Raw genomic sequence first — 12,500 nt, forward strand, 5'->3', positions numbered from 1 at the left:
TACTAGAAAAGCAGGAACAGCAAGAACAACAGAAACAACAAGATCAAGAGAAACAACGAGAACAACAACGCGACGAAGGTAGAAGAGAACGACCAAGAGAACGAAGAGACGAGCGAGGGAGGGACGATCGAGAAGAACGAAGAGATGACCGGAGAGACGACAGAAGAGGGAGAGATAGAAGCGATCGAGATTATTATCGCGGCCGCGATGACCGCGATAGATCTCCCCGCCGTGACTACTCTGGCTCCGAAACTGATGATGATGGATGGGAGAGAGTTAAACCTAGGAGAAGGCGGTACAGATATTAATTTTTTATTTATATTCAATGGGTAAGCTTAAAATAATTTCTCTAAATGTGCGAGGACTCGGGTCCTCCAGTAAAAGTCGAAAAATTATTCAAGAATTAAATTATTCAAACTGTGACATAATCCTTTTACAAGAAACACATGTCTCATGCAAAAAACAAGCGGAGGAATTCGAAATACTCTGGCGCGGCAAATGTCTGTGGTCCTTCGGGACTGGCAGGTCTGCCGGTGTTGCCATCCTCTTTTCTCTAAACTTTCCAGGCAAAATTATCCGCTTTTTGACTGATTCCGAAGGAAGAATATTGAGCTTACTCATTGACTACTATAATTCTAAACTAAATTTAGTAAACATTTACTCTCCCAATACTATTTCGGATCGTAAAAGTTTTTTCTCTTGTCTGCACAATTACTTTCTCCCCCAAGGGGACCTAGTGATCGGGGGAGACTTTAATTGTGTGGACAATGTCCTAGATAAATTAAATTGTTCCGCCATCCTATTGTCTGATCAAAAACTTCTCCGATCCCTTTGTGCTGACTTCTCACTTACGGACATTTGGCGCAAAAACAACCCGCGCAAAGTAACTTTCACCTGGTCTAATAAAGACCATACCCAGGCATCTAGAATTGACCGCTTTCTCGTCGCTAAAGGCTTAACCCTAGTAACGAAATGTAATATTCTTCCATGCGTATACGACCTATCCGATCATGACTTTGTAAAAATTGAACTAACGACTAACCCTTCTAATCACGGTCCTGGAATTTGGAAGTTCAACAGCTCTTTACTCTCAGATGTAGAATTTAAAAACATTATGTCAAAATCGATTAACAACTTTAAGCTTAAAATCCCCGAATTCGCCTCCCTCCGCGAATGGTGGGATGCTCTAAAAATTGAAATCCGCAAAACAAGTATTTCATACTGTATCCGTAAACAGAGAACAGCAAATGCCAAAAGAATCCTAATTACTAAGCAATTAACCCATGCTAAAAACGCTTTACATTTTAATCGCTTAAATAACCCAGGTGTAATTAGCGATTTGGAAAGCCAATTGTCCTCTCTGATCTCGAAAGAAGCCGAAGGAGCTAAAGTCCGCTCCCGAGCACAATGGTTCGAAGAAGGTGAGAAACCAACACGCTATTTCTTCCGTCTGGAGAAAAAACGAGCTGACATGAATAGTTTTGAATCTTTTTTTGACGAGAACGGTGTTCTCAGAAGTTCTCAAAATGATCTTGAAAGAATTTTAACCAATTTCTACAAGAATTTATTCACCCAAGATCCTCTTGATATGCGAATTCAAACTGAAATAATTGACGGCCTCGAATTTTCACTGACTGATTATGAGCGCAATCTATGTGAAGGCCCTTTTTCTAATAAAGAATTACTTACTGCATTGGAAGGCCTTCAGACCGGCAAGTCACCCGGTTCTGATGGTCTCCCAACAGAATTTTACTCGTGTTTTTGGAACGATTTGAGCGAATCTCTCCTTTCGGTTTTGAACGAGGCCTTTCTTGCTGGCTCCCTCGCGGATAGCCAGTACGAGGGCCTCCTACGACTCATCCACAAAAAAGATGATCGACGCCTCGCAAAAAATTGGCGCCCAATTTCCTTGTTAAACACTGACTACAAGTTAGCATCTAAAATCATCACTGAACGACTGAAAAAAGTCATGAACTCCATCGTGCATTCAGACCAAACGTGCGGCGTGGTCGGCCGCACTATCTTCTCAAATTTGGCCTTACTTCGTGATGCCCTCGACATGATTGACAAAACTAATGAACCGGGTATTCTCATTTCCTTAGATCAAGAAAAAGCTTTTGACCGAGTTGACCACGAATTCATGATGAGAGTATTGCGTAAATTTGGTTTCGGCCCCTCCTTTTGTGGGTGGGTCGAACTATTTTATTCTAAAGCCTTCTCTAGAATCATTGTTAATGGCTCCCTGTCCCCCCCTGTCCACTTAAGAAGAGGGGTGAGACAAGGATGCCCATTATCTCCTCTCCTTTATGTGCTAGTTTCAGAAGTATTATCAACGCAAATCCGTAATTGTAAAGATATTGAAGGTTTCCTGCTCCCCGGAGCAGGGGGCCTTCAATATAAAATATCCCAGTACGCTGACGATGCTACTTGCATCTTAAAATCCGAAAGATCTCTTTCTTCACTTCTCCGAGTCGTATCAAAATTTGAACAAGGATCTGGCGCTAAACTGAACACGTCCAAATCTGAAGCAATGTGGTTAGGAAAATGGCGAACTAGAATTGAATCTCCCTATGGCCTCAAATGGGTCACTAAAATGAGAGTGCTTGGTGTTTACTTCTCAAACGGCCTCGTCAATGTCGACGACGACAATTGGCGGGCCAAATTAGACAAACTAAGTTCGGTTCTAGATCTTTGGAAACAAAGAGACCTGTCTTTTATCGGTAGGACCTTAATTGTAAATACTTTAGGCGCAAGCCGTTTATGGCACGTTGCTAAAGTCATCCCCCCACCCCGTTGGGTGCACGATAGCTTTAAGTCGATCATTTGGCCTTTTATCTGGAGAGGAAAAATGGAAAATGTTAGTCGCGATCGCTGTTGTGCGCCCCCATCATCCGGGGGCCTCAACGTCGTTAATTTTAAAGCTAAGTGCGCTAGCCTGCGCCTTTCTGTTTTTTCCAGTTTAAGGGATGACTTTGGCACATCCAAATGGCATTACCTAGCTCGATATTTTTTAGGACATAAGCTAACTATTCTAGATCCCCGTTTTTCTTTTCCCACCAATTCTGCTCCCTCTTCCTTCCTTCCTTCCAATTACTACCGCCTTTGTCTAGATAATTTCCGTACCTTGCATCAGAAAACTGGTGCCTTACCTGATTTACTCACCGGTAAGAATTTATATCTTTTGTTGCTTGACCCCGTCTGCGTTGCACCCCGGTGCTCCGGTTTTTGGGCGTCTGCTATGGACCGCCCCATCAATCGTTGGGCCTGGGTGTGGCGCAAGTCTCGCCTAAAGCTAATTGAAAACAAGAAGAACGATCTAATTTGGCTATTGATCCATAGAATGATCCGCGTAAGATATCTCCTTAAGTCTTGGGGATACATCAATAATGACAAATGCGCGATCTGCGGAAAAACGGAAACTATTGAACACTGCTTCTTGGGATGTCCCAGAGTTGTGAAAGTCTGGGACCACTTCTCCCCCCTTTTCCGTGCTCTACTCGACTCCCCCTTCTCTATCTCCCCTGCATCTATCTACTACCCTTTTTCCCTAGACCAATCTACCACCGCTATATCCTTATCTAACTTTCTCAAGGCAACCATCATGTATTGGTGTTGGCTTGCCAGAAATAAAGCTACCTTCGAAGGTTCTCTTTTGAGCTCCAACGCGATTATAGACTTAATTAAGAAAGATGTCCAACTCAGAATTCTTAGTAACGACATTGATACCTTAAGGAATTTTTGGTCTTTTAAAAACGTACTTTGTTCGGTCGACGCTGGTAAGCCCATCTTCTTCCCCTCTCTTGCTCCCCCCTGAACCTTTGTATATAATAAAGTTTGTTAAATCTCGCCCATGGGGGGTGCTTACTCCGGGCTACAGGCCCGCGCGCTGTTTGCGCCCCACATGGTCTGAAATATCTCTTTGTAAATAGTAAATAGAAAACTTTTAAATAGAACTTTGTTACCTCTTACAGGTGGGCGCTTACTCCGGGCTGTTATAGCCCGTGCGCTGTTCGTGCCGCCTGTAAGAGAAAATATCATTAGTTAATTGAGACCTGTAATTACCTAAATAACTCATAATTTAATTCGAATACTTTGATCAATTAGAATTGTAAATAGATATCATTGACGAAATAAAACTGCCTGGTCTCCAGGCTTTTATATTTTATAAAAAAAAAAAAAGTACTGTCTGCAGTTAGTTATATATATATATATATATATATATATATATATATATATATAGTTAGTTATATATATATATATGCAGTTAGTTATATATATATATATATATATATATAAATATTATGAGGGGAAAAAAGGACGTAACTACGTTTCCCGACAAGCCTGTTTCGTGAATCGCTTCACTCTTCAGGGGTTTAAGTACTGCTATATATAAATATTATGAGGGGAAAAAAGGACGTAACTACGTTTCCCGACAAGCCTGTTTCGTGAATCGCTTCACTCTTCAGGGGTTTAATGATAAACCCCTGAAGAGTGAAGCGATTCACGAAACAGGCTTGTCGGGAAACGTAGTTACGTCCTTTTTTCCCCTCATAATATTTATTCTGCTCTGCTTCAACGTATTGAGCACTGTTCCACGCGAAAATCGACTCGCAAACTTCCTATATATATATATATATATATATAAATATTATGGGAGGAAAAAAGGACGTAACTACGTTTCCCGACAAGCCTGTTTCGTGAATCGCTTCACTCTTCAGGGGTTTATATATATATATATATATATATATATATATATATATATATATATATATATATATATATATAACTGCAGACAGTACTGTTTCGGCCTTCTGGGCCTCATCAGTGCAGTGCTGATGCTAGGATGGAGGTAAGTCAATATAGCTACCCCAAGTGATCTCACACATGTGGGATCACCTAAGCCATGCCAGAGTGCTCAAACTAGATAAACTAGTGGGCGCGCATAATGCTAACAGCAATGACTCATCCTAGTAGAGTGCTCAATTTGGACATGAAAGCAAAGCTTTGTATGCCAAAGAGCTATATCTAACTGCAGACAGTTTTTTTTTTTTTTTTTTAAAAATATAAAAGCCTGGAGACCAGGCAGTTTTATTTCGTCAATGATATCTATTTACAATTCTAATTGATTAAAGTATTCGAATTAAATTATGAGTTATTTAGGTAATTACAGGTCTCAATTAACTAATGATATTTTCTCTTACAGGCGGCACGAACAGCGCACGGGCTATAACAGCCCGGAGTAAGCGCCCACCTGTAAGAGGTAACAAAGTTCTATTTAAAAGTTTTCTATTTACTATTTACAAAGAGATATTTCAGACCATGTGGGGCGCAAACAGCGCGCGGGCCTGTAGCCCGGAGTAAGCACCCCTCATGGGCGAGATTTAACAAGTTTTATTATATGCAAAGGTTCAGGGGGGAGCAAGAGAGGGGAAGAAGATGGGCTTACCAGCGTCGACCGAACAAAGTACGTTTTTAAAAGACCAAAAATTCCTTAAGGTATCAGTGTCGTTACTAAGAATTCTGAGTTGGACATCTTTCTTAATTAAGTCTATAATCGCGTTGGAGCTCAAAAGAGAACCTTCGAAGGTAGCTTTATTTCTGGCAAGCCAACACCAATATATGATGGTTGCCTTGAGAAAGTTAGATAAGGATATAGCGGTGGTAGATTTGTCTAGGGAAAAAGGGTAGTAGACAGATGTAGGGGAGATAGAGAAGGGGGAGTCGAGTAGAACACGGAAAAGGGGGGAGAAGTGGTCCCAGACTTTCACAACTCTGGGACATCCCAAGAAGCAGTGTTCAATAGTTTCCGTTTTTCCGCAGATCGCGCATTTGTCATTATTGATGTATCCCCAAGACTTAAGGAGATATCTTACGCGGATCATTCTATGGATCAATAGCCAAATTAGATCGTTCTTCTTGTTTTCAATTAGCTTTAGGCGAGACTTGCGCCACACCCAGGCCCAACGATTGATGGGGCGGTCCATAGCAGACGCCCAAAAACCGGAGCACCGGGGTGCAACGCAGACGGGGTCAAGCAACAAAAGATATAAATTCTTACCGGTGAGTAAATCAGGTAAGGCACCAGTTTTCTGATGCAAGGTACGGAAATTATCTAGACAAAGGCGGTAGTAATTGGAAGGAAGGAAGGAAGAGGGAGCAGAATTGGTGGGAAAAGAAAAACGGGGATCTAGAATAGTTAGCTTATGTCCTAAAAAATATCGAGCTAGGTAATGCCATTTGGATGTGCCAAAGTCATCTCTTAAACTGGAAAAAACAGAAAGGCGCAGGCTAGCGCACTTAGCTTTAAAATTAACGACGTTGAGGCCCCCGGATGATGGGGGCGCACAACAGCGATCGCGACTAACATTTTCCATTTTTCCTCTCCAGATAAAAGGCCAAATGATCGACTTAAAGCTATCGTGCACCCAACGGGGTGGGGGGATGACTTTAGCAACGTGCCATAAACGGCTTGCGCCTAAAGTATTTACAATTAGGGTCCTACCGATAAAAGACAGGTCTCTTTGTTTCCAAAGATTTAGAACCGAACTTAGTTTGTCTAATTTGGCCCGCCAATTGTCGTCGTCGACATTGACGAGGCCGTTTGAGAAATAAACACCAAGCACTCTCATTTTAGTGACCCATTTGAGGCCATAGGGAGATTCAGTTCTAGTTCGCCATTTTCCTAACCACATTGCTTCAGATTTGGACGTGTTCAGTTTAGCGCCAGATCCTTGTTCAAATTTTGATACGACTCGGAGAAGTGAAGAAAGAGATCTTTCGGATTTTAAGATGCAAGTAGCATCGTCAGCGTACTGGGATATTTTATATTGAAGGCCCCCTGCTCCGGGGAGCAGGAAACCTTCAATATCTTTACAATTACGGATTTGCGTTGATAATACTTCTGAAACTAGCACATAAAGGAGAGGAGATAATGGGCATCCTTGTCTCACCCCTCTTCTTAAGTGGACAGGGGGGGACAGGGAGCCATTAACAATGATTCTAGAGAAGGCTTTAGAATAAAATAGTTCGACCCACCCACAAAAGGAGGGGCCGAAACCAAATTTACGCAATACTCTCATCATGAATTCGTGGTCAACTCGGTCAAAAGCTTTTTCTTGATCTAAGGAAATGAGAATACCCGGTTCATTAGTTTTGTCAATCATGTCGAGGGCATCACGAAGTAAGGCCAAATTTGAGAAGATAGTGCGGCCGACCACGCCGCACGTTTGGTCTGAATGCACGATGGAGTTCATGACTTTTTTCAATCGTTCAGTGATGATTTTAGATGCTAACTTGTAGTCAGTGTTTAACAAGGAAATTGGGCGCCAATTTTTTGCGAGGCGTCGATCATCTTTTTTGTGGATGAGTCGTAGGAGGCCCTCGTACTGGCTATCCGCGAGGGAGCCAGCAAGAAAGGCCTCGTTCAAAACAGAAAGGAGAGATTCGCTCAAATCGTTCCAAAAACACGAGTAAAATTCTGTTGGGAGACCATCAGAACCGGGTGACTTGCCGGTCTGAAGGCCTTCCAATGCAGTAAGTAATTCTTTATTAGAAAAAGGGCCTTCACATAGATTGCGCTCATAATCAGTCAGTGAAAATTCGAGGCCGTCAATTATTTCAGTTTGAATTCGCATATCAAGAGGATCTTGGGTGAATAAATTCTTGTAAAAATTGGTTAAAATTCTTTCAAGATCATTCTGAGAATTTCTGAGAACACCATTCTCGTCAAAAAAAGATTCAAAACTATTCATGTCAGCTCGTTTTTTCTCCAGACGGAAGAAATAGCGTGTTCAGGGTTCGTACCCTTTTTCAGAAACAATTTTCCAGGACTTTTCCAGGACTTTTCCAGGCTTCAGATTATTTTTCCAGGACTCCAAAATTCACCTTAACCCTTTCACTCTCATAAGTATAAAAGATTCATTTCTACTTTCAATTTCAACACATTGTCAGACATACAAATGAGAACAAAGAAAACAGAGAATATCAACTTCTTTCATTGAACTCTTAATATCTCAGAAGTAACATCAGAAATCCGTGACTGATACTAAGTAGAATTAATATTCACATCTTGGGATTCAAAGTGGGGTTAATTATTTTTCAGCTCTTGGAGCTTTCCTTCCAACTGCTCTTCAATGTCCTTTAAGACTGCCCTTTTTTCCTTGGCAGATCTTCGCAAACTGTTTGATTTGGCAACCCAAGTAAGGTTTCTTGAATCTTCAGCCCTATCTGCAAATTCATCTGCAGTCTTTAAAAGAGCCTCTATATCAGTTTCAATTTGCCGTTTTTTCTTCTTCAGCACATCAATCCCATCCATTGCTGCCTTTCTTTTAAGCGTGTTTTCCTGGGACACTTTAATTCTCTTCTGCTCTTCTAGATAGGAAATATATTTCTGTCGCGCTCCAGCAGATGCCATAAGTAGTTGCTTTGAGATTTTTACATTGGCAAGGCCTCCAACTGATTCAATATGATCATGAATAATCCTCTGTGCAATGAACGATCTTTCCGACAGGTTCTCAACTGCCACTTCTTTGTTTACAGAAAATCCTCTTTCAACTGTGGCTTGACCATGAGACATTAGCAGCAATAATTCAACTACCCCCCATGCTTTTGCCAGTTGCTTATTACCAGCCATGTGTTCATATAACAGTGTGTCGACTCTTAAAGAGGATTCACTAGGGTCAAAATCTTCAAAGTCAGGATTACCTGCACATTCATCCAAAAACTGTCCAAACTGATATATCACCTCATCACACTCATCAGCCTTCAATCTGTGGGCTTCCACAAGAATTTCAAGAACTCTTTTCATTTTTTTGACACATCCTTCTTTCTCTGATGCCATTAGCCTTGGATCCAGACAAGACATACTTCTTACTAGTCGATAATTTATTGGTGTTTTGTCAAGCAGTTTAGAGGCTGTTTTTGCAAGAAAATCTTTACATTCCATTCTGAATTGAAGAACTTGCCTTTCACCCAATTTCCCAGATTTTTCTTTCAGCATGTGTTGTGCCACAAAGCCAACATCAACTTTCTGGTAGTCTAACTGCTGTTCTTTATCAGTGGGCTTCAACCTCAGGATCTTCAGAGGAGATGTTGCCTCGGTAACAAGTTCACCCTTGATAAACCTATTCAACAATGATTTCAACAAAGTGTACAAACTGATACTCATGAATGGCAGCATAGGTTTATCAGTCTGAAATGCTGTGAGAAAAGGATTGATCTGTTTTGCCACTGATGAGAAGAAGGCAATCTTTGCTGGCATCAAGGGATCACAGCAACTACTGCTAATGGTCTCGTAAGATTTGGACTTGGGATCAGTAACTTTCTTTGCCTTAACAGCATTAATGTATTTGACAATGTGAGGCCACACTTCCAGTGCTCGCTCGGCAACTGACACATTCTCTAACCACCGGTGCTGGCAGAATTTTAGGGGGAATACACTGCTACCAGTTATTCTAATGTAGTCTTCTCTTCGAGCCGGACTGTCTTTAAACAGCCAGTAAAGACTGGAGAGAGTTTTCTGCACCGTCCATCCAGCTGCATCACAACCATCCTTAAAAGCTCCATGCACAACATGTATACCACAACTGCCTGTGTTAAGGAGAGTGCAACTGAAATCACTCTTCAATTCTTGCTCTACCATTTCATAAAATTTCCAGTTAACCTTGGGCCCATCCATAGAGAGTTGAATCAGATTTCTACAGCTCAAGTCCTCTTTGCAAGAATGAAACTTTTGAAGCATATCCTCTGCACTAGAATGCCCAAGAAATTGTGAATCATAATAGCGAGTTTCAACTTTGTCATGATTCCAGATGCGAACATGGAAATCCATCTGCTTCTTTTGCAGTTCGTGATTCAAACTTTCATCAAACAAAAGCACATATCCCTTTGAAGATTTGACTTTTTCCTTTAGAAGACTCTTGAAACATGGTGCAATACCAAAGCAAGAAAGATAGGAGGCCTTTTTCTCCCCACAGGTAAATTTCTTTGCAATGTCACTGTCTGGAAACATTTGCTGCACTAAGAAGTTTATATCTGTACAGGAATTATACGAATAATGGCTGCTATTCACCTTTAGCGCCCACCAAATTTCAGCAGTTAAAGTATCATTCCTCGTCACGAACCCGGACATACCTGCTGTTGTACTAGCGGCACTACTTGATACAGTCAAAGTAGAGTTGTTACTTTCAGTGGCTGTTCGAGGGGCAGCGAAAGAGCTGTTCGAGAAAAGGTTTCTTATGTCACCTGTTGTATTTCTTTGTTGCTTTTCGATAAGATGAATATGCTTCTTTCCCTTTTCGTGGCTTTTCAATGCCGATTCTCCCATATTTGATACATCAAACGCTTTCATACAAACTCTACATTTTGCTTTAAACTTGTCCGCGTCACGTTCCAGCCACAATTTATAGGAAGAGTTTTCCAACCATCGGTCACTAAACAAGCATTTCCCAGGCATATTTCGGAACAAAACATTTAAAACTCAAGACGCCCATTCACTGAGTACCCGTTTACAAAATCATGCATGCATCAAGGTTACTACTGCGCATGAGCTTATGATGATACATGAGCCCTCGATCCAGAGTTACACTCGTGTCAGTTTCGGGAAACATGAAAAAATATAGATGCGGTCATGCGGTCAAAACCAGAAAGGAATACGTTATAAAAATACTAAAAAAACTTTGCTCATTTGTTTTAGAGAAAACTTTATTACTTTGTTCAGTTTAACAGATTTCCAGGACTTTCCAGGACCAGCATTACTTTTCCAGGACTTTCCAGTCCTGGAAAATGCGATAATAAAATTCCAGGACTTTCCAGGATTTCCAGGACCCGTACGAACCCTGCGTGTTGGTTTCTCACCTTCTTCGAACCATTGTGCTCGGGAGCGGACTTTAGCTCCTTCGGCTTCTTTCGAGATCAGAGAGGACAATTGGCTTTCCAAATCGCTAATTACACCTGGGTTATTTAAGCGATTAGAATGTAAAGCGTTTTTAGCATGGGTTAATTGCTTAGTAATTAGGATTCTTTTGGCATTTGCTGTTCTCTGTTTACGGATACAGTATGAAATACTTGTTTTGCGGATTTCAATTTTTAGAGCATCCCACCATTCGCGAAGGGAGGCGAATTCGGGGATTTTAAGCTTAAAGTTGTTAATCGATTTTGACATAATGTTTTTAAATTCTACATCTGAGAGTAAAGAGCTGTTGAACTTCCAAATTCCAGGACCGTGATTAGAAGGGTTAGTCGTTAGTTCAATTTTTACAAAGTCATGATCGGATAGGTCGTATACGCATGGAAGAATATTACATTTCGTTACTAGGGTTAAGCCTTTAGCGACGAGAAAGCGGTCAATTCTAGATGCCTGGGTATGGTCTTTATTAGACCAGGTGAAAGTTACTTTGCGCGGGTTGTTTTTGCGCCAAATGTCTGTAAGTGAGAAGTCAGCACAAAGGGATCGGAGAAGTTTTTGATCAGACAATGGGATGGCGGAACAATTTAATTTATCTAGGACATTGTCCACACAATTAAAGTCTCCCCCGATCACTAGGTCCCCTTGGGGGAGAAAGTAATTGTGCAGACAAGAGAAAAAACTTTTACGATCCGAAATAGTATTGGGAGAGTAAATGTTCACTAAATTTAGTTTAGAATTATAGTAGTCAATGAGTAAGCTCAATATTCTTCCTTCGGAATCGGTCAAAAAACGGATAATTTTGCCTGGAAAGTTTAGAGAAAAGAGGATGGCAACACCGGCAGACCTGCCAGTCCCGAAGGACCACAGACATTTGCCGCGCCAGAGTATTTCGAATTCCTCCGCTTGTTTTTTGCATGAGACATGTGTTTCTTGTAAAAGGATTATGTCACAGTTTGAATAATTTAATTCTTGAATAATTTTCCGACTTTTACAGGAGGACCCGAGTCCTCGCACATTTAGAGAAATTATTTTAAGCTTACTCATTGAATATAAATAAAAAATTAATATCTGTACCGCCTTCTCCTAGGTTTAACTCTCTCCCATCCATCATCATCAGTTTCGGAGCCAGAATAGTCACGGCGGGAAGATCTATCGCGGCCATCGCGGTCGCGATAATAATCTCGATCGCTTCTATCTCTCTCTCTTCTGTCGTCTCTCCGGTCATCTCTTCGTTCTTCTCGATCGTCCCTCCCTCGCTCGTCTCTTCGTTCTCTTGGTCGTTCTCTTCTACCTTCGTCGCGTTGTTGTTCTCGTTGTTTCTCTTGATCTTGTTGTTTCTGTTGTTCTTGCTGTTCCTGCTTTTCTAGTAATTTCTGTTGTTCTTCTTGTTGTCGCTGTTGTTCTCTCTGTTGTTGTAGTTTTTTCTGCCTTTCTTCTCTTTCCTTGGCGCGCTGGGCTCGCTCTTGTTCCTTTTCCTTTTCAGTTTTAGGTGGCGTTGGCTCACTATCGACGTTCGCGCTGAAGAGCAGGAAGGGGCATTGAGGCATGGAATGGTTATCCGCTAAACAAACGGAACATCTTGGTGAGTCTTTAC

The 12,500-nt window shown here is 41.3% G+C and overlaps 2 protein-coding genes across 2 annotated transcripts in view; both read right to left on the reverse strand.

Annotated features, from left to right (window-relative positions):
* The window catches only part of LOC149044520 (uncharacterized), a 28,597-nt gene that overhangs the window by 10,177 nt on the left and 5,920 nt on the right, over nucleotides 1-12,500 (reverse strand). The window lies entirely within an intron of this gene.
* On the reverse strand, nucleotides 7,975-10,737 carry LOC113674104 (uncharacterized). Its single transcript, XM_089208501.1, has one exon. The coding sequence runs from the start codon at nucleotides 10,451-10,453 to the stop codon at nucleotides 8,087-8,089; it is 2,367 nt and encodes a 788-aa protein (XP_089064627.1). The 5' UTR covers nucleotides 10,454-10,737; the 3' UTR covers nucleotides 7,975-8,086.

Source organism: Pocillopora damicornis, chromosome 6, assembly GCF_964200805.1.
Source record: "Pocillopora damicornis chromosome 6, jaPocDami1.2, whole genome shotgun sequence".
Classification (NCBI taxonomy): domain Eukaryota; kingdom Metazoa; phylum Cnidaria; class Anthozoa; order Scleractinia; family Pocilloporidae; genus Pocillopora; species Pocillopora damicornis.